The sequence below is a fragment of the Hevea brasiliensis genome, chromosome 2, assembly GCF_030052815.1.
Source record: "Hevea brasiliensis isolate MT/VB/25A 57/8 chromosome 2, ASM3005281v1, whole genome shotgun sequence".
Lineage (NCBI taxonomy): Eukaryota > Viridiplantae > Streptophyta > Magnoliopsida > Malpighiales > Euphorbiaceae > Hevea > Hevea brasiliensis.
In genome coordinates this window covers 121,760,759-121,783,501 of record NC_079494.1, presented here as the reverse complement: position 1 = coordinate 121,783,501, position 22,743 = coordinate 121,760,759, and the positions used below count along the sequence as shown (strand labels likewise).

At 34.5% G+C, this 22,743-nt stretch overlaps 2 protein-coding genes across 5 annotated transcripts; one reads left to right on the top strand and one right to left on the bottom strand.

The window, feature by feature from the left end:
• Nucleotides 1–4,525: 4,525 nt before the first annotated feature.
• LOC110638003 (C-terminal binding protein AN) lies at nt 4,526–13,956 on the bottom strand. 3 transcript variants are annotated; one of them, XM_021788401.2, is made up of 9 exons: nt 12,831–13,956; nt 11,071–11,291; nt 9,017–9,602; nt 8,349–8,517; nt 8,128–8,258; nt 6,703–7,497; nt 6,546–6,593; nt 5,827–5,940; nt 5,177–5,494 (listed from the first exon to the last, which is right to left on the bottom strand). In XM_021788401.2, the coding sequence occupies exons 1-9, from the start codon at nt 13,509–13,511 to the stop codon at nt 5,423–5,425; spliced, it is 2,817 nt and encodes a 938-aa protein (XP_021644093.2). In that variant the 5' UTR covers nt 13,512–13,956; the 3' UTR covers nt 5,177–5,422. The 3 variants fall into 3 exon arrangements, 1 of the variants encoding a protein (XP_021644093.2); XR_009146539.1 differs by lacking the exons at nt 11,071–11,291; nt 12,831–13,956 and adding an exon at nt 4,526–5,170 and having other exon boundaries at nt 5,360–5,494; nt 9,017–11,061; XR_009146541.1 differs by lacking the exons at nt 11,071–11,291; nt 12,831–13,956 and having other exon boundaries at nt 5,177–5,251; nt 5,360–5,494; nt 9,017–11,061.
• Nucleotides 13,957–19,113: 5,157 nt separating this feature from the next.
• Nucleotides 19,114–21,455, top strand: LOC110638051 (heavy metal-associated isoprenylated plant protein 39). 2 transcript variants are annotated; one of them, XM_021788454.2, is made up of 3 exons: nt 19,114–19,396; nt 19,895–19,970; nt 20,788–21,455. In XM_021788454.2, the coding sequence occupies exons 1-3, from the start codon at nt 19,391–19,393 to the stop codon at nt 21,243–21,245; spliced, it is 540 nt and encodes a 179-aa protein (XP_021644146.2). In that variant the 5' UTR covers nt 19,114–19,390; the 3' UTR covers nt 21,246–21,455. The 2 variants fall into 2 exon arrangements, with proteins under 2 accessions (XP_021644146.2, XP_057997524.1); XM_058141541.1 differs by lacking the exon at nt 19,114–19,396 and adding an exon at nt 19,430–19,591.
• Nucleotides 21,456–22,743: the final 1,288 nt, after the last annotated feature.

The following is a 22,743-nucleotide window of genomic DNA, read 5'->3' as shown; positions in this document are numbered from 1 at the left end:
ATTACCTTTTTGATGTTATGATGTGAAAATGTTGTGTATGTTGCATTTCACTCTACAGGTTGTATTAGTTTCAGATAGTTATAGAGATTATAGTTAAGATTGATATTTTACTCTCTGAGTCGACGCTCCTCTGTTCAAAAATTTTTACAGCCACAGGAGGATATTTATTCAGGTTAACTGCTTTTATACTTATGAGTTGTTTATCGATATTTGTGTAATTTTATTTACTCCTAGAATTTCCGCATGTGTTAGCAGTAATTATTTAAATTTGGTCTGTAATATTATATTTATGTTGGACCTGTAAACTTAATATTTTAAGTCTGTTTTGATGGATTGGATGAGGGAGCTGAGCTCCCATTTATTATTATGTTGATGAGTATGTGGAGGGTGAGCTGAGCTCCCCAATGGATGGTTTATTGTGTTTACAGGTCGGGTGAGTCGAAAACTCCCCGTTGGAAAGTCCATTTTATGGCCGGACTCTGTCCGTTTGTTTTCTTGAATTTGGGCCCAATGGGCCTTAGAGTTGGGTTAATGAACAGTTAGGCTTACTACGGGCCTCGGGGGCTTTAGGCTGGCCCAGGTCCTAGTGCCGGTCCGGCCCATAGGTTGGGTCGTGACATACAATATATAATCAATTGGGGAGCTCAGCTCACCCTCCACATATTCAAATGTCACAAAAATAAATGGGAGCTCAGCTCCCTCATCCAGTCCAACATACATGTATATAATAAGTTTACAGGTCCAATATGATAATTATATTATAGACCCAAATCAAATAAATATTTTCTAACACATGCGGAAATTCTATGAGTTAATAGAATTATACAAATATTAATAAACGACCTGCGAAGAAGAAAAGCAGGTTAACCACAACAAATATCCTCCTGTAGCCTGAAAAAATAATGAACAGGAGTGAGCGTTCAACTCAGAGAGTAAGATATCAATTTTAACCATAATCTCTATAACTATCTAAAGCTAATGCACTATGTAGAGTGAAATGCAATATCGGCAATATTTTCACATCATAACAGCAAAGAGGTAATTTGAAGCACTCACACACCCGATAATGTCAAACAATACATATATGGGAGCTGATCTCCTATACAGCCCTCTTAATCCAAACTATGCCAGTGAAGAACTCTAGTTCGAACTTTCGCTTAATAAACCAAATTGGGGTCCCAGCGAAAAACTCAAGCCGTATCTACCCCAAAGGACCGGGTCCTAGCGAAGATCTCAAGCCGTGTCTACCTGTCCTGTCCATAGCCAACATCACACCACACGTATGCTAACTAACGCACACTGCTCCAAATTACCATAACAATATCCATGACACTTTAACAGTTGTGAATGTAACATAAAATGTGCCTAAAGTTTAACTACATAGATATATACATAGAAGTGATGCATGGGCATGCTTGAACATATAATAATATCGAAATTACAATTAAAATTAATATTTTACTCACAGACTCAATCGAAGTTACTGTGACGGCTGGGCGGAGGAGGAAGGTTGTCCTGGCTCATCTGACAATTTTTTTTACAATTATTTAATAAATTTGACTTAATACAAACTAAGAAAAAGATCAAAGATGTCCTAAGTCATGCTAAAAATCCGGCAGAGTCTCCCCTATACCTAGGACCTACCCAACCTGCAAAAGAGCTTAAAACACACTTCTATATCCACAAACCATACACCCACAACTCAATCACATCACACAGCCCCTCCTGGGCCCATTCAAACAGTCATCAATCACAATATGTAAAATTACAGTTTAGTTCTTATAATTGACCCTTTTTGTAAAAACTACCCAATAAGCTCTAAAAATTCTAAAACTTTGCCCCACGGTCCTTAGCAATATTAATAAGCTATTGCAAAAAGAATCATAATTTTCTGAGCTACCACGAATATTTTATGAATTTTTAATCCCATTCAAGCACTAGAAAATTAAGAAAAAGTAAGGTTCGGGTTTACCTATGCCGATTCTGATCTCAGGAACGCGCTCGGGACGTCTGACAATGCTGGGATAGCCAAAATCTCGACCCAATTCCTAGACTTTTTCAGTAGCCTGTCTGTCTGGTCGGAAATTCATAGACCTGGGCAACCATCGAATTTCCGTGAATTGAAGGTACCTACACGAAGCCCACAACACGGGGGTTAGTATATAATTTTTACGGAATTTTCTAAGCTCATTTAATGCTCGGAAAAATACTACGAAGTTTCATGGGACCCACTGAAAAACGGTGTCGAAAAATTTCGAAATTTATATTGCCGCGAAGCTCTCAACGAGTGGAGCACTTTAGTACTCTCGGTTTTCTCGTGGGGTTCATAGTTTGCGAGAAATCTAGCCCAAAAATCAAAATGGGCTAAAACTTCCCAGACAAAAATTGGACAAACCGCTCATGGATTTTCGTGTTCTTGGTGTTTATGGAAAGCTCCTGAGGTGTAAATGGTGTTTGACACAAGACCCGGCCTAATCGGTGGCCGGATTCGCCGGATTCTAGCCAGAAAGCTGAAGCGGCGTGCACACGCAGGTGAGTCTTCGCGAGCGTTTTGCTGCAGCCTGGAGAGTCGACCAACCATGGGGAGGCACTGGGGCGGTGCGCCGACGAGGTGGGGAAGGCTGGGTGGTGGCGGTGCGGCTTGGGGAGGAGGGAGGAGAGAGAAAACGAGAGAGAGAGGAAGAGAGGTCGGGACGTGCGGGGAAGGGAAGAAGAAGAAAAGAAAAGGCCGGTCCAATCCGGTCCGGTTCAATTCATGATACAAAATTTTAAATTTTTACTCTGCCTTAGGACCGAAAACGAGGTCCAAAAATTCTGAAAAGATTCTAGAAAACTTAGAAAAATTCATAGACTCCAAATATATTTTTAGTTTTGCCCACGTAGTCTTTAAATTAATTTTTAAAAATCAGCAAAGTTTTATATTTTCAGAAAATTGAACCCGAAGAATCTCAAATAATTTTCCAAAATTTAATTAAAATAAAATATCAATATTTACCCACAAAATAATAAATTTAAAAATTAGGGGTGTTACAATAAGGCCCATCTTTTGTAACGATTGGGCTCCAACGATTAGATGAATTGCCCGCTTTGGCCATAAGTCTCACGGTTTTGTCCCATAGGTGGAATAGAGAACTTCCCTGGAGGTCACCCATCCTAGGATTTCTCTCAAACGAGCACGCTTAACTCTGGAGTTCTTCTAACTCTCCAGGCCATTCTACCAAAAGGCGTCTCTAATGATTAGTTCCTCCATCTTATATATCATTACTTTTTGAACCCAAGACCATCTCCGTGCTTTGCCGATGTGGGATTTGCCTAAAGACATTTGTAAAAATTGCGATAATTTTAAATATCTAAAAATTTAATTTGTGACTTAATGTCAATTAAAAGTTTTAATATTTGTAAAAAAAAAAAAAGAAAAGTTTTAATATTTGTAAAAAAAAATTTACCTACAAACTTAAAAATGTATAGAAATTGTTTTAAAATCCTTGTAGTATATTTAATGGGTTACCGATAGGCGAAGTATGATAATTCGTTAGGTGTACTACAAGATCATGTTATGCCTTTTAGAGTGTAGGGTGTGACACCTTTACTTACCCTTATCATTTATTAATTCATCATTATAAATAAAGATACATAAGTTATTTACCCCATCTTACCCTTTTTATACCATCTTTCAATCAGAATCTTAAATGCACTTGCCAGATGAGAAGATAGAGAAAAGCACAACCATCATTGTACAAGAATGCTAGAGAAAAAGGAAGCTTATGATGTACAGGAAATTCGAGGATTCTTTATTAATGGGTCATAGATAGAAGGTGCCAAATAGGTTAGAGAAAAGGTTAGTGGAAAAAATTGATTGAGATTTCACTTTATGAATGAAATAGTTGTTTGTGTTCGAATGAAGAAGGGGATAGAGAGATGGGAGGACAAAGGAGACATATAGAAACAAGAGTGATCGTGGTGAGAGAGAGAGAAGTGTGAGAGAAAAAAAAAATTTTTTTGCCACCTAATTAAAGTTTATAAGATTTTATATCATGAATTAAAGTTTAATGACAACTTTGTTACAACACCTAAATTTAGGGATGATTGTGAAATTTATCTAAAAATATTATTTAAATATTAAAACAATTAAACAATTATGTGAAAAGAATTTAAAATAATATTTTAAGAGATTTAACTTGTTATTAATATTTTTAATTGTAGATGCATAATTTTTCATTGTTTGAATGGTACTTTTTATTATAAAAAAAAAGTAACAAAGGAATAAAATATTCAAAAATTATTGGTCTACATATTTGATATAATAATATTTATTCGTCCATTACAAGAAGGAGGGTGACGTTGTCCCGTGGGAATGAGATAATCAACAAACCACAATGAAAAGGCTTTAAATCATAATCGATCGAATATAGAATCAAAATCAATCAAATTTAAATTGACAAAAAAAACCTTAAATTAAATTTGAATAAATCAATTCGATATCATTTTGAGCTAAAATCAATTTTTCGTTTAAAAAAAATTAAAATTTTCAAAGAATAAATTTATCAGAATCAAAATTGAAATCAACCCGTCAATCAAACTTCAGTTAACCGATACAAATCGAACGCAATATATTTGGGCTCCCGTGAATCATAAAAGTACAAGAACGTCTGCCCTGCCCCATGGTTTACCTCTTCCGTAAGGAAGCTGTGGCCATGAACCATGTGAATTTTCATGATATGGGACCTTCCCGCACCCTAGAATTAGGGTTTAGACCTCTTGGACCTTTTGCCCATGCCTACAAGCTTCTCCCCTAAAATTCCAAACATGCCGATCCTTCTGATTTACTGAAAGAATTGGCGAAGCCCATGGCCAGCAAGCTTGACGTTCCCCCGGCTATGCATTACAATTCTTCCTCCAGCCAAATATATTACCAGTAAAACCCCCAAATCCTCCAATCACCAACTATTTTAGACTTTTTTTTCCCAAAAAATTTGCAGCAATTGGGCGCCGTAAGAGTGCACATGCCTTTGTGATTTACAATTAGAGAGGCTTGTCTGTTACAGCCAGAGATCAACACCAAAGAGGCATGATAGAGATCAAGTCGCGACATCACAATTTTACCTTTAAAACCAACAGACTCCAATGGAACTTCAGCGACTCAAGGGAAATCCAATAATCCTTTCGAACACTGAAAAATTGAAATTTTTTCTCATATATTATAAAATACATCAATTTGTCAAGAGGCCAAACAACCCACAACCCTGAATACCTACACACCTCGAAAAAGAAAAAGAAATGACTAAAGAAAAAAAAAGTAGGAGACCAAGAAGGGGAGAAAAAGAATGATTTACAAATTGTTTTGGAGAAAAACACAAACCTCAGAAGAATAACAAAATTTGGCAGGAAAAAGGGTTAGATATCTTCACTCTTGCTTCACAGCCTAATCAAGCCAACGAGTAACTCCATCTTCTCCTACCACTGCCAGAATCTCAACGCGTACATCCAAAATAGCCTGCAGTTTTTTGCACCAAATAAAGCATTTCAAACGAAAGAAAGAAAAGAGGGAAGAAAGGGAAAGGAGGGAAGGAGAGGGAAGAGAGCGAGAGAGGATAAAGGGGGTCCTCAATAGAGTGAGTAGGGTAGGGTGATGGGTACTGGTATGTTTATCAAAATTTCATACACCTTCTTACATATATATATATATACACAAAGTCAGGATTCAGGACAGTTTATAGAGAAATGTTAAATCCTTGACCATTGTAAACATTTGCTACTTAATCCTTAAGAGTAGAAGTCCTTGAATGGAAATTTCACGTTGCAGCCAGTGCAAAAAACCTTACTTACCAAAGGATTTCTACAGTTAACCAGCCTACATTCCTCCAATGAACCTTCCAACATCCAACTCTCCCAAACATCAAAGCTGTGACTACCAAATACAAATTCCATTCTTCTGTTAATCTGCAATTTCAAGATAATAAGTCCAAGCTGTAAACGTTAAATTCAGTTGCTATAACATCACCAGTTTATTGAGAAAGTTATGCTTCATGTTTCAATCATGCCATGAAATTATAAGACATGGAAATGCTCTGCAGCCAATTTGTTCTTTTCTTTACCACTGTAAGGAGATGCATTGAGAACTGGATAAAAATTATTAGAAGCAGACAGCTTGTCCTTTGAAAAAATGACCCACATACACATGAAATGTCCTATTATCCTAACGTGGAGCACTGCTAAGCAGAAATATAAATTTTGCAGTGATAAATAAATCTAATTATTTACTATTTCCCAATAACTATGGAGATTAATGCCTACCTTTGTTATTTAATCATTTATGATAATTCAAGGCATTCAAAGTCGCATCAGCAAAAGTAAAGGGGTCCTTCAGTCCTTCTAGCTAGTTATATGCAATCATATCAACTTCCCACCAACCAGATAAGGATAAGAGATTTTTCAGATATTATAGTCCAAATTTTCAGCTCTCACTAACAGCACTAAATAAAGAAAGTAGAGGGGCACATGTGATGCACTCTGCAACAACTTTATCTTCTAATAATATGAAACACCTGCAATAACTTTCCACCAGCAGCAAAAGAGCGCAATCCAATGGTGTCCTGAAGAAAATGTGTTCATATAAACACATTAGTTAACCAAAAAAACCACTGGAATTATGCTGTAGACTGCAAATGGGAAAGAAAATTGAAAGATTTCAGCTGGACGAACCTTGCTTCTAAAAACAAGAAGGAACTGTGCTGCGGGATCTCTTTTGGTTACATTTGACATGGCATCCAGGAACCAACCACCGCCTTTAACTCTCTGCCTTGCGACATAGAGTTCAAGGTAATCTCTTGCATATAAAGCAATAACACACCCATCTTTCAGCAGTTCACCAGACTTTCCACGAAGCACATTGCTTGGTCTTAAAAACTGGTCACAAGTTGACTCTTGCATTGATTCTATTGGTGTTTTCCTACTTCTTGAGTCTTCAGGGGAACCAAACCGAGAACTGGAACTTAAAACTTGATCAGTACCACTCAAAGCAGTACCATCTTCTCGATGTGAAGTACTTTCTTTTTCAAATTGAGAAGGATCATCTGATTTGTGCAAGGATTTTTGACGGCCATGTCTTTTCTTTGCTTTCTTACCTGATCTGCTACGTCTTCCTTCAGACCTTACAGCTGTTTGAGACAAGCCAGAACCCTTAGACTGGCTAGGAGATGCAGTTGATTGATTGTTACCTTTTCTGTTGGAGTTTTCTGGACTCAACAGAATATCATCCTTCAACTGCACACCAACAGAATCCTGTTGAGCACTTTCACTGTCTTGTTTGAGAATCTGTTCGCTTCCATCAGCTACTTCACTTTCCTCCTCCTCATCAGAGATGACATCCTTTGGTATAACGCCATCAAAGAAGAACGACCGCAATAAAGAGATGGCTTTGTCCCTTATCTCCATCCACACTTCTTCACTGTAATCTGCACTGCGTGGAAGTATCAATACATTGGGCATCTCCTTTACCTGAAGCAAAGTAAGACAAATTAGTAAGAGCATAATAGATTTTAACAAAATCTAAAACTAAAGTAAGCATCATTGTAGGCATTACTAAATTAAAGACAATGATTGGTGCTGATAGCACCTAAAAAGTTTACCATGAACCATTTGACTTTTAGACAAGACTAGCAAGAAAACTAGTTCCCCTCTAGAACTCATAACAAATTAAATTTTGTTCTAATCCATAATTAGTTATTGAATATTAAAATAACAAATTCACGATAGACAAAGGTAACTCCAGGTACTGTTTGAATTGCATTTTGCAAACAAAAACACCTTTTTGGGGCTTTTTGCCTTTTAGAAAGCAAAAGCCACAGTTAATTAAGTTGTTTGGTTAGCTAGTGTTTTTTTTATTTTTTGCTATGTGGAAAACAAAAAGCCATATTTGGTTAGACAACTAAAGGCAAAAAAAAAAAAAATTGTTTATGGATAGCGTAATTTAATTTCTTGTTTCATTGTTAAAAAAGAGGTACACATGGTATGGCAGAAGGAGACATGTGCAAAACACACAAAGCCACAATTACCATTCAAATATTTACTAATTATATATTTATATTGTAGAGAGAAATTCACCCAACAACATAAATTCAAACATACCCATGCTTCCATCCACTGAGGTCCTTCAGCACCATCCAGCGCACATCCAGCCAAGGTTCCATCAATCAAAAGCTGCTTCAAAGCACAGTCATCTAGTAGCTGACTGCTGCCTGTGTTCACAAGAAACGCCCCTATAAGAAAATAAAAGGCATTTCCCAGGTTAATGCAAACAGGATCATATGAATTCTTGTGAAGTTCACAGAATAATGAGAGAAATTTACCTGGCTTTATATGCTGCAAACATTCAGCATTGATGATCTGAACTGTTTCATTTGTTAAAGCACAGTGAAGCGAGATAAGGTCACTTGCAGCTAATAAATCATTAAGAGTATCCATTCTTCGGGCTGCAGGCGGAAATCTTATGGAAGATCTACTTACTTTTCCTTTTCCCTGTACAAACATAGTTAGCCAGAAGTTAACAGTAAGCAAGAGCAAGTCCAGATGCAAATAACAAATAACAAATGACTGAACATAAATTAAAAACTAAAGAAAAGCACCGCAATGCATCAATAGGAAGGTAGTATTTCTAGAATGCCATTTCCACAATTCAATTTTTAAAAGAATCCTCCTGAATATTTATTCAGAAAGATAAGGTCATCCCATTCTCAATAAATATCTTGAGCTGTTGAGCATTAACACGAAGCACGCTTCTCAGCTATCCAATTGTCAGCTTGAAATAAATAAAATGGGGCAAAATTTATTGAATTTTAAGTGGTTCCATTACAGTAGCACAATGTCGATGTTCTTAACTTACGTAGAATCAACCCCCCCCAAAACAAAAGAGGAAAAAAAAAAAAATTCAATGGCCAAAAGGCATGTCCAAGATAACAATTGTTCACAAATTCAACTAATTATATAACTAAATCACTCCAAATCGTTAAAATTGTACCTCTTGAACATCAAAATATAGCACATTCATCCTGAAAGCCAAGCTCCTGGTAGCTAAACACCTCGCTGATGCAGATCTACCAACGATCCCCAAAACCAGCCCTCTACATCTCCTCATTCCTCTACATAGCGGCTGCACCGAGCCAAGCCATCCTGAAACAGAGAGTGCGTGGCGGGAAAGCAAATGCGTCCGACGCAGCAAACCAAGGAATAAAGCCATCACTGTGTCCGCGATCTCTTCGGCCCGCGGCGTGTCCACATGAATAAGCCGGAGCCCCAGGTCAGCTGCAAGAGCCGAGTCTACTGCACGGTTAGCCGAACCAAGGCATAAGATGAACTGGTAGGGACGGAGGCGGCGCTGGGCGGCACGAGGGAGGTATGCGAGAGAGTGGAGAAGCACAGCAGCAGCTGATTCAATCTTGCCATCAGCTAGGCGGCTGAGCGGCACGTGCTCGACGCTTGCGACGCCGGCTAGAGAGCCTTGCTCGATCTCGCAATCCTCGATGCAGTTGATGGTTACTACTAAGGGAAGAGCTTGCGCGGGGCTGTTACGGTGAGACATTGTCGCAGAGGATCTGATATTGACGTTAGTCATTACGTTGTGCTTCTAGTCTGAGCATGCTAAATGTGGTGGCGGTGGTAATGGTGCCGTGGTGGTGGTGATTAGGGTTTAATGTTGTAAATTTGAGCATTTCTGAGGGGTTTTCAGCCTACAAGGAAAGTGAAAGGGCATCTAATCTAAGTTAGGTTTTGTTTGTGACATCTGATGAATGATGATGCGTCGTTTTTTGGTTTTGGCTGATTGCTCCAGTGCTCCAGGAGGGGGGATTGAAATTGAACACTTGAATTTTGAAAGTTGAAACGTCCCTGCCTTACCAACCATGGATCAGACCACGGTCTTCCTTTTTACTCTACAATCCTTGCTACGCCTCCCCTCACACATGACATGCCCTTGCCATTTTCGAGTTTCCAGTCATATCCCAACTCTTGTCAACGATAATATTCGAATTTCAATGGTATAAATTACGTAATATGCTTGCTTGTATAATACAGACTTTTTCAACGAGATTCTTCGTTGTCCTCTTCTAATGGGCGAGTTTTCTCATGCACAGTAGAGGAGCTAATGAAACGTTACCGCTTCAATGGGCATCGTGTGACAAATATTGAATTTTTGAAGCCGAGTGCATTGCTAAATAAAGACCCAAAAGAAAAGAAAGCCTCTGGACTTTTTTAATCCTGGGCTTCCAACAAGTCGAATCAAAATAAAATGGCGTTACAACACTTATTAGCTAGCTAAAAAAACTACATTGCAGCGATAACATCTTGCTAATTGCGGAAAATACTTCTCCTTATTTCCAAAGTACAACATACAGATTCCAACAAATTTATGAAATTTAAACATCACATTTAAAGCTAGTTTACAAGAAAGGACAACTATATAACACTTCCTAAAGTAGAGAGAGAGAGAGAGAGAGAGAGAGAAATCGCATAAGCTAGTTTACAAGATAGAACAACTATATAACACTTCCTAAAGTAGAGAGAGAGAGAGAGAGAGAGAGAGCATATTACGATGTAGATGCATGGAAGTAAACCCATAACCTTACAAACTCATGCTGGCTGCTGAACATGTATGTATACTGGCTTATCATAGGATCAATCACGTCTTTAAGCCCCAATTCCAAAGCTCTGATTGTCCAAATGCTGAACCAGACATTAAAATCACATCCAACTCCCACTCAAACCAACAACCGCATGGTCTAATAAACAGCCATAGAAATACGATGGAGAACTCCCAGCTAACTCCCATTTATTCAATGCAAGCTCATCATATGATCAAATATCCTTGAGACTAACATCCAAAAACACTGTACAATTTTCACCCTACCCACAAAAACTCATATCTAACAGATCAAAGATATTGTCTAAAAGTCTTATTTCCTTGGCCACTACATTGACATCTTCCAGACTGGCTTTAAAATTCTGAAAGATTTCCAGTTCTTTCTACTGATCCATGATAACATACAATTAGATCAAAATTGTTCACTTCAGAAAAACCTCCTCCTGAAATTCCTGGTAGTTGCTTGATATGATCGCATTAGCAGTCCAACACCTATTCCAATCCCAAGGCACATCCCAAGGCCAATTCCAACACCAACTCTAACACCAGCATTAAACCATGAGAGTTGGCCATCCTCACCATAATACAGGTCTTCTGAGTAGTATCTGCTTGCAATTTTCCCATCTGATTCACACTCGTCACCATCTGATTCAGCAATCTGCATAAGCATCAAATGATGATAAGCTAGTCAGAATAACTTAACTGCCTGTAAGGTTCCAACAAAATCTTGAATTTCCAAAACATATCAAAGAATTCCAAAAATTTATTAAAAAAACATGTTTGTTTTTCCCTTTTTCCAGATATTAGAAGTCACTAGTGGCATGTGTTAAATGAGGTAAAATAAGATAATTGCTTTCTCCTAGCAACATACATCTGCATGACTGATTAAATTGCATTAAAAGGCCGCAGTAGAGAGTCTAATCCCAAGTGGTTGGACTAAAAAGCACAATCTGAGTTGACTGAAAGAACTAAAGAACTATCTGGACAATGAAAGTCCTTAAATCACAGAAAAGGGATCACAAATTCAAAGTCACTCTATTTCATCTCAACAACATCTTCTGCTATATTTTTCACATACTAAGATTAAATTCCTGCCAGAGATTAAGGGCATAGAGTTAAGCATTTAGAATACAATGAAAAATTCAAATTCTAAACAGTGAAGCCTAAGAGTGTTCATTTATTCTATACAATTCATTGTTCCCCCCGCTGGGCTACGCAAAGGGGTTTAATTCTTTCCTTCCCTAAAACCTACCCCAAATCAACTAAAACAACAACCCCACTTATGAAGATTCGATGTACTCAAGCATTTAACTTGAGACACCAGAAATTGCAAAATGTTAATTGAGTAATTGACTAAAACCTTTATTTGGATTGAGAGAAATGGAGAGAAGAAAAAAGAAAGAAATTTGATTTCTCTAAATTCTCTTGTTTGCATCAAATATTGGAGAGAAAAGAAGAAAAAGGAAGAGAAATTCAATTTCTCAACTCCTTTGTCATTAACTCAAAACATTTCTCTCTAAATTAATTAGCGGAAAATGAAAAGGAATGGATTTTATTTATATTAAAATACTTAAATGTCCTCCTACAATATAATAAAGATAAGAAAAAAATGAGAATATAATTGTTATTTCCCCTAAAAGAGAAATTGCATTTAATAATTTATCCAAACGATACAAAGTCCCCTTTTCTTTTCACTTCATTTCTATCCTTAAATTTCTCCTCAATTACTTTGCATAATTAAGAATCCAAACATCGGGTAAAGCAGGTAAAGAAAAGGAATAACACATTATAAGTTTTGCATCATAAAATCTAGAACTTAAAATGGCACATTCAACCATCCAAATTCCTATTACATTACATGCACTATACAGTGCTATAATTCATCCTAGAAATTTGAATTAAACAACCAAAAGGCAATCATACAAATCCTACACTGGGAATCGCACTTTCCGACAAAATACAGCTAATACCTTACGCACCTTCAAGTTTTATATATATAAATATATATACTTTCACAACCTCAATTATCAAGAGGGGAAAAATTCCCATCAGTTTAAGTTGAATTCAAATTCTAATCCAAAATGAAATTCTCAAAGCTAAAAGAGTCTATCCAATGCTGTTAGTTGAATTCAAAGGTTACAAATTAACAACAAAATTAAACGAATGGGAGGTGAATTAACGACCAAGGTCAAATTACCTGAACTTTACGAAGGCGAACCGACCCATTGCTGCCACCATCATTCTGCACCTTCTCCGTCTCCATCTCGTCATCCTCAGGAATCACATCAAGCTTTCCATGCCTCGACCCTTTCCTTCTAGGACTGACCAAAATTGTCTTAGTCAATATGACCGGCACACCCCCACAACACCCAGCGATATAAACTTCGACGGCAGGCGCCGATACCCCCATCTTCGGCTGGAAGAACAACGAGTTTCCTTCCCCAACCGAAGCCGCCATGTAACACTCCATGCTCCATCCTGTCTTCGAATCATTTTCCAGTCCCACGCTACCATTCCCCCACGCCAATTCTATTCTCTCCAGGGACCCACATAAAAATAAATCTTTGTTCTCCAACACTTCAAATTCCACGGCGCCGGTGACCCGCACGCTGTCTGTACTGACGTAGGTGACCTCAGAAGACTCCTTATTGAGACGGTCGCGGCGAAGGGACAAGGAAGCCGAATCCACGCCGGGAATTGTGGAGCCATTGATTTCGAGGGGCGTGCTGATTTCGCGGCGAAGATGGCGAAGAGTGAGATGGTCCGGGACGCTGTCGATCACGCACGGCGTGATTCTGACATAGAACAATCTGATTTCGAGCCACGAAGAATTGGTTATGAGATTATAAGACTCAGATTCCTGGTCTTGGTGATTCATTGAATCCTATAATTCTACAAATAGGTATCGCGGGAGCTTATAGATTTTAGAATTAGAAGCATCAAAATGACCTATCTCATAAAATTGGAATTCGAATTCTGGGAATCATTAATGGAGTTTGAGATTGAAACAATGATTATCACAAAATAAATAGAAATTGCCAAGAGGATTCTCGGTTGATGTGAAAGATTAGGGTTTTTGATTTGTAATTTGAGAGGCTTTCATTGAAGATTGGTGGTGGCAGAGATTTAGTGAAGTTGAACGGTTTAAGAATGGAAAGCACAGACCTGGTCAACGGAGTTGCAGGAGAAAAAAATAGCATCTTCTTAATTAATAACGGTGATATAACGCGAAATCATCCCAGAGGAACCCTTCGTCTTCTGTGCGCTTCTCTCACAATAATCTAAATCGAATGCTCCTTCATTATATTATTATTATTATTATTATTATTATTATTATTATTATTATTAGATATGTGTCTCTTGATAAATTTGTTTAATTCTATTTTTTTGTATTCAATTTTTTATAATTATTTTAATTTTTATAATAATAATAATATTATTAAAAATAACTCACATTTTCATAAAAAATATTACAGACATTTTTATCAGTATTCTGTTTTGGGGGTGTATAATTAGAAATAAAAAATTTTTAAATTATTAAAAAATTTTCAAAAAATTTAGGGTTGGAAAATACAGAGAAGGGACACATTTTGTGAGTTACACGTGGCCAATCGAGTAGTGTTGCAGTGCAGTGTTGCAGTGCTTAACGGCAATGAAACGGCTTAAATTTCTGACAATACGCTGGGCGGCCCTAAGTGGACCCCAGAAATTTAAATATGAAATTGAAAAAATTATTTTTTTTTAATCAGGAGATGAGAGTTTCTTGAATAAAGTGGGTAAAAATACAGCCTAAAACCTATGGATACAAAACTAAAATACAATTACACATAAGGGTAGATAATTTATAATGAATTTTAATCATGTTTAATATGAATATAAGTATTAAAAATATTAATTAATTTAAAATTTAAATATAATTATTTTCATGAATACTTTACCTTTTTAAATTATACAAATTGATATATGCTTTGATTTTTTTTTTTTAAATAAAAGGATCACAATGATTGTATTCCTTTAATATCAGGGGATTTATAATTATCTAATTATAAGTTAAAATTTACCCTTTCGTGAAAAAATTACATGTATTTTTTTTTTATTATTTGTAATTAAATCATTTATATATATATATATTACTTTATCTCTTTAATATAAATTTTTATATTAATTATAATTAAATCATGCATATATATTAATTTATAAACATAATAAATTACCAATTTTTTATTTTTTATGATAATTACACACGACTATATTATTTTATTCACTTGTAATTGAAAAATTAACTATAATTATGGTCAAAAAATGGAATTTTTACTTATTGAATATTAAACAAATCATTTTTAATTAATTTAGAATCAAAATCAGACCGAATTAGCTTACTGAACCTAAAACCCTAATTCGCAATTAGGTGGAATCAAAACTGTAAGGACTGGAATTGTTACGAATCAACTCTAAACAGTCCGGTCCTAATCTCCTTTCCCGAATTGAAATTGATTCGGACCAAAACCGCCAGTCAGGGCTAGGGATACGCATACAGGCAATAGCCACTTTGTTGGCCCATGAGCTGACATTGCTTTCAAACCTTGTATTAGTTAGATTCAGTATTAGAATGGAGCCCAACCATCCACTTTTTCTTCCTTTTTTTTTTTAGATATTAATTATTTTAATAATTAATTTATTAACAGTTAATTATTAATAATTAACTAGTTATATGGTAATTTAAATCAAAAAAATATTTAATAAAAATAATTATTAAATTAGCCATTAAATATATACAAATATTAACATTACTTTGTCAATCGTAGTTAATGCTCTATCAACTTTTAAAAGTTAGAAGATATAATTTTTTCATTAATCACTCTCTAAACTTCTAAATAATAATATAAATATTATATTATTCAGCATAATAAATATCAAAATATTAAAAATTACTTTAAAAGTTATTATCATTAAGGATGTGCAAACGGTTGATTCAGTTTCGAACCGAACCAATAAAATCAAAAATAAAAAATTTTAAAAACCGAACCAAACTGATTAATAAGAGAAATCAAACCGCTAAATATCAGTTCGGTTTTAAATCGATCAAACCAAATTTTATAAAATTTCATATTTTCAACATTAAATCTAAATAACAAAAACATAAAAATAAAAAAAAATAGAAATCAAAACTCAAAAATCTTAAGGTTCGATTCAATTTTCTTTGATTTTCCTTTATATATATATATATTTTTTATGAAAATAATCAAATCGAATCAATTAATCAAAATTATCAAAAATTATAAATCAAATTGAATTGATTGAATTTTAAAACTAAACTGATTAAATTGAATTGACTCAATTCTGTTCGATTTTTTAATTTAAACTGAAATCTGCTTTTCCCTAATTTTTAAACATAACTTTAATTTATATGAATTTAATGAAACATAAGGGAATTCAAATTCATAAAGCTAAGGATTACTGTAAATTACCAGTTAGCATAAAATTTAGTCTATCTCTCATTTTATATATATATTGTAATAGTAGGACAGAGACAGATTTTAACCATATTCGGGTAATAAAGTGATTAAAAGATCGTTTGCGTTTCAATAAGGCCATTTTTAAGGATTGTACGCTGTTGGCAGAGGAATATGAATGTCTAATCGTGGACCTCACCCAGATATCAATGGAGACTAGGCCGGCAGCTAACAGCAGAGAAAGATTCCTGCATCATTGTCACCAGGAAATGAAGAATTTTAAGTCATATTTGACATTATAGTCTTTTACGAGGTGATGTTGATGCCGTTACGATGCTATAATTGATAAGGCTGAGCAGAATTTCATTTAAATTAAAAAATTAAATTAAATTGAATTAATTTAATTTAACTGATTTGATTTTAAAATTTAATTGATTCGATTTAATTTTATAGTATAAAAATTTTAATTCGATTTGATTTTGAAGAGAAAAAAATTAATTAAATCGAATCGAACTGAATAATAATTTATATATTCGAATCGAATCAATTTTTGAATTGATTTATTTTTATGAGAAATTTATGAATTATATTTTATTTATATATATTAATTGTTTAATTTTATTGATTAATGGATATTAGGTTCAAACCAAAGTTAAAATTAGATCAAATAATTTAAAAATTAAGTCTAAATTAAAAAATCAATCAAAAATTAAAATTTATCGGTTTAAATTGAACCGAATCGAAATAGAACAATTCGATTCGATTTAATTTTTCACTCAAATCGATTCGATTCGATTTGATTTTTAAAATTTAAAATTTAATTTTTATAATTTAATTCGATTCGAACCGAATGCTGACCCCTAATAATTGACATGCAGATTTATCTCCTCAACAAATTTGGCTTGTCTTCATTTTATACATTGATAATGCTTCTTGCCCAAATAAATTGTGCCACGACGAATGTGCTCCATGTTCTTCTAGATCTTACTAGCGAATTCAGGTTAAAAAAAAGAAAAAAAAAACCAATCTTAATAGCGAGTTGGTTTAATTTTATTTTTTATAAAATTTACATATTTTAATTCTTAAAAATAAGAATTTAAAATCAAATTATTTTAGTCTTAGTTTTAGTGTTTTTCTTTTCCTTTTTTTAGCGTTTTTGAGTTTCTGCCTTAGTTTTTCTTAGTTATTTTAGTCTTTGTGTTTTTGTATATTTTTTTTTATTCTTAGATCTGATTGTTTACTATCTCATTTGTTATCAATTTTAGATTTTCAAATTAGGTACAGAAAATTCAAAGAATTATTTAGTTATTCGGTCACTTGAAGATCTACCTATTTGTTTGCTTATAATCCAGTTATTCTAGATAAGATTTCATTTATGATGAGTGAGCTTTATTGTGTTAGAATAATTTATTCTTATTTTAATTTTCAGTCCTTCTTAAATTATTTATATTGGTTGATTTTGATGAATAAAATCATTATATATTTCATTAGTTGATTCAATGGGTAATCTCAGGGGCCCACATCTACACAGTTATTAAAGTTCTGTGTAATTGCCAACTGGAAGGCTATTTTGATGTGAGTGAAGGCTTCTAATGCTTTGTTTGAAAACGCAAGTGAGAGAGGAAACAAAATAAGGAGAGAAAAATAGAGCCCATCTAACATAAAATAGTTTCCTTGTATGAAAATAAATTTAATAATTATTAATTTATATATTTAAATATAAATATTTAATTTAATAATTATTAAACTTACTTTTATATATGAATTTGAACTCTTCCCTATCCATTCAAGAAAATAAAGAATGCTGAGTGAACAATAGGCACAATAGACTTCTCACTTTTCCTTTTCTTTTCCTTATTTTAAACTTTTTAGATTTTAACCTTTCAAGGTGTCGCTGAGAGCCACGTATCAAACAATCCGCAAGACTTTGGAATGGCTGCATTCTAAAATAACGGCAGGTGTGGCAATTAGGAGAGTCTCCTTGTAGGATTTTTTTTTTTTTAACTTTTTTTATTTTTAACTCATTATTATATTATATAAATTTATTCATTAAAAATAAAATATAAATTAAAAATATAAATTTTATATGATTTTAATAATATATTTATATTTTTTTAAAATTATAATATTAAAATAATAATATATTATTTTATGAAACAAGTTGTGATCAATGGAGTTGAGAGACGATCTTTTTATCCTTGCCACGCACCATATCAAAATTGAAATAAAATAAAAAAAAATTAATCGAATGCAAATCAAATCAGAGTTCAAACACTTTGACTATTCCTGAATAGCCACAGTAAAACATTGGTTATTTTATGATTAACGATCTAACAATTAGTGACTAATTATTTAAAAATTATTATAATTAGCTATAAAGTATAAGGTAACTAATAAATTAATTAACAAAAAATATAAATTTTAAAAATATTTTATGTAAATTTATTCTTATATACATGTTAATTTTATTATAATTTTAAAAACAATTAACGAGCACAAAAATATCATAAATAATTATATATTTAAGAATATTGGTAACATTTTAGACTTTAAATATAAACCAATGGATTACAGCCGTTGAACCAAATGAAGCCTCACTGCGCACTGTAGTAGTAGTGGTAGCAGTAAGGGAAGGGATTGAACGCCACCGTGATCGTAAAAACTCGCAGACGTATGATGACGATTGACAAGTGGGGTCCGCTTTCTCCTTCCTCTATCGCCCAATTTGACTGATCTGCACGCGCCGCTAACAACAACTCGAATACATTCTTGAAGTAGCAAAACCAACCTCTTTTTAAACCACAACTCAAATAAAATTACTATAATTTAAAATATTTTTAATGTGATAATTTTTTAAAAAATAAAAATTTTTATTTCAATATTTGTGGTGCATAGTGATTGTCACGCCTCATTAGCTCCCGTGGACAGCATATTGAAAAGCTACGGTTGTTTACCGCTTCGTGTAGCTGGGAAGCTGAGACTGATGGATTATATATAGTCTTCAACATTATTGTACTGAATTGATTTTCTCATTTCTTTCACTCTTTCACTCTCTCTCTCTCTCTCTCTAACTTTGCATTCTCTTTCCTATTCTGCATTTCTTGTTTTGATTCGGATTTTCTTGGTTACGAGTTCGTCCATAACTCTTCCTCTATATATCTTTTTCAACAAAGCATTGTTCGATTTCGTCTTTGCCTCTCTTTCTTAATCTCTCTTCCTCCTTTTCAAACCCCGTTTGCGTATTCATCTCTCTCTCTCTCTCTCTGTTTTTCAGACTCGCATCCCTGAAAAGGGCAAGCCAGAAATGAAGGTTTTATTCCTTTCTTGGAATCTGTTTTATTCATTGTTTATTGCTTTCTAATTCTTCATGAAATTTATTACTTTGGCTTCTTTATTTTTGGGTATCGTACGAATGCAACGCATTTCTTGTTTATGGTTTTTGCTTGATGAATCACTTCTCGATTTGGCTGATTCCTAGAATCGTTTTTATTTATTTTGATGGACTGTGAGTATCACAGGAGTCCCTTTCTGGGTTTGGTTTAAAACAATCAATAGTTTATGGCACACCCTGTTTTTATATTTTTAAGTTTCAAGCTGTGTCTCAGAATGAGCACATTAATCTAGCTTGGTCATTCATAGACACAGTTTATATAATTAAAGTGATAGATTGATACTGAATCAATGTTTTTGATTTGTAATTTGGTTATGACTTCTTTGATATAAAATTGTGTCCTTGATATGGAAAGATTTCTATCAGAAAATTTGGTTGAATCTGACATAGATCTGTACATGATTCATATGGTTGCAGAAGTTTGTTCTGAAGTTGGACTTACATGATGGCAGAGCTAAGCAGAAGGCACTGAAGACGGTTTCCACTCTCATAGGTATCAAATATTTTTAAAGAAACTACAATTGCAGTTGATAATCTTACTTGTTCATTCGTGTTTCGATTTTAAAAATAAACAAGTTAGGTAATTAGCAAAAAAAATGCCAAAAAAAAAAAGGATTACAACAGGAACAGATCTTATTTTTATTTGTCTGTTCATTTATTTGTAAGAAGATAGTAATTAAAAGCGTGGTGTTAATTTTTAGACAAATATAATTATTTCAGTGGACATAATTGTTTTAGTCTGCTATGGTAATTATGGAGAATAATTATTCTCCTAAGAATAACTCCACTGAATTACTATTATTTTATATCAATTTATTGTTAGGACTTAGACTTTGTGAAAATAAGGAGAAACTGTGATGATATTGGAAGCTTTCAAATCACGTTATTTTATTACATATAAATGGAATCCAAATATACTTGATGAGATTAGTGATGAGAGATGATTTACCAGCATGTCAGCTCCTAAAATGGGAATTATTCTAGCTAGCTAGCTTGAATGGTGGGGTTGGTGGTGATGGGTAGGGCCACCGGCCACAGATGCAAACAAACAAGCTGCATGAAAAATCTGTATAAATTATGCTATTGATGGTTGTCTTCAATATGATACTGCATAAAGTAGGAATTGTGGGCACATGAATTTGTATTATTGCACGGTTTTGTAGTACCTATCCTTTGCGTGTCTGTGAAAAATTTCACATGTCTCCTTGGCCTTTTCTGTAATCCATCAGTGGAACTATGGTATTGGTTGGAATTTTTTATCAAGTTTGGTTTTTTTTTGTTTTTTTTTTTTTTTGATATTGATGCTGTAGGGATTGATTCTATTGCTGTGGACATGAAGGAAAAGAAATTAACTGTGATCGGAACTGTTGATCCTGTAACTGTTGTCAGCAAATTGAGAAAGCATTGGCAAACTGATATAATCTCAGTGGGGCCAGCCAAGGAGCCTGAGAAGAAAGAAGAGCCTAAGAAGGAGGAACCCAAGAAAGAAGAGGAGGCTAAGAAGGAGGAGCCCAAGAAAGAAGAGGAAGCTAAGAAAGAGGAACCCAAGAAGGAAGAAGAAAAGAAAGAGGAACCCAAGAAAGAGGAAGGGAAAAAGGAAGAAGAGAAAAAGAAAGACCCAGCTCCGGCTCCAGCACCAGCAACTGTTCCTCCACCTGACCCAGTTTTAGAGCTGGTCAAGGCCTACAAAGCTTACAATCCTCAGCTGACCACGTATTACTATGTTCAAAGCATGGAGGAAAATCCAAATGCTTGTGTTATTTGTTAAGTTGGTGGATGGCTATATGAGTTTTAAGAGAAGATAGATTTTCCCTACTGGTGATGGTTTTTAATCGCATCAGTTCATGTGTGTTGAGAGGTAAACACCTAACTAGAAGAGAGGAATCCTGTATATAAATGGTGATGCCTCATTCATCTATTCAGAACATAAGTAATTTGTAGAAAGAATAAATGAAATTTTGGAACTTGTATTTGGGTACCTTAGTAGTTATTATATGATATATATAATTTTTTTTTTTGGCTTAATTTTGGAACTTTACTCAAATTTAAAGGTCTGTGTACTACTAATAAAGTTGGACGAATGCATGCCATCTATTTATCTTTTTTTTCCTCTCTATTTAAAGCCACACAATTGTTAAATCTTTTAGTATAATTAGGGACATCTCTTATTTGGGGGAGATCAAACAACTAAAGCATATGGGAATTGACAATATACAATAGCCTCCTCAGGGGTTAACTCAAATGGGACAGGAGAATTCCAGGTGGGTCATGGTGGGTCAGGGGTTACTCATCCTCTTTCCGTCTTGTTTAGGAAATACAGGGTCATGGATGGTCCTGAAAGAATTTGTGGGTCACATTCATTATTCTCTTCCTTTCTATATGTTCAGGCTTTCGGCAAAAGGGTCATGGTCCACCTGAACTGGTAGGTGGCATTATCTAATGATTTTTCCAATGACTCCCTTCTCCTCCTCTGACATCTCCCTCTCTCTCTTTCGGATGCCACTGTACAAGGTAGCTTATGGAGTTTTCTGTTTGAAGAATTTTTATGGTTTTAATTTCTGGCCATATTTGTTTTCCACTTCTCCAATCAAAGCGCATCTTTTCAGAAAAATAATAATGCCTTTCCCCTTGGTTGGGCAAAGGTAGTTTTCTTTAACTGATTTTCAGGGTTTGGTGCATTGCCTATTGGCTACCTGGACTACTGTAATTTGATTTACACCAACTACACAAGCTTCCAATGTGAGTTCAATCACCCTTTGGAATCATATAATCTATAGGTTAAGACAAGAGTAAAACACAATCAATATACCCACATGGAGCCTCACCTAATACTGCACTTGCTTATTCGTATATATTACAGTACAGATGCATGTGATTATTAAGACTGAAGCTGCATATAAAATTCCTTGTTTCTTTCCAGGCTCCTTTGGTGGCTACATGTGCAAGATTGAATTAAAGATCAACTACAACCAAGCAATGGTGGATATCTACCATAATTTATAATAAATTTTTTTGACAGGTGGATGGCCTAGTCTTTTTTCCTTCCCCTTCAAGATTAATCTGTGGGCTTCGGAAAACTTGAAGCCAAGAAAGAAAACAGATAAGGAAGTCTCTGGATTGAAAGAAAGTGCCTCTCTTTTCAAGCATCCATAATCCATATCCTTAAACAAAATTTAAGCTAACAACAGTAGTACTGATGGAAATGGTGGCTTTAGCCATAATCCATCCACGTCATGGCAACTTAACTTGGCATTCCCAATCTGATG

Coding starts and splice junctions, on each gene's coding strand:
- LOC110638051 (XM_021788454.2), top strand. Junction 19,971..20,787: donor GACGGTTTCCACTCTCATAG/GTATCAAATATT, acceptor TTGATGCTGTAG/GGATTGATTCTATTGCTGTG.
- LOC110638003 (XM_021788401.2), bottom strand. CDS start 13,511: ATGAATCACCAAGACCAGGAATCTGAGTCTTATAATCTCATAACCAAT. Junction 7,498..8,127: donor CTCAGTGGATGGAAGCATGG/GTATGTTTGAAT, acceptor ACTTTGCTTCAG/GTAAAGGAGATGCCCAATGT. Junction 5,495..5,826: donor TTAACTGTAGAAATCCTTTG/GTAAGTAAGGTT, acceptor AAAAAACTGCAG/GCTATTTTGGATGTACGCGT.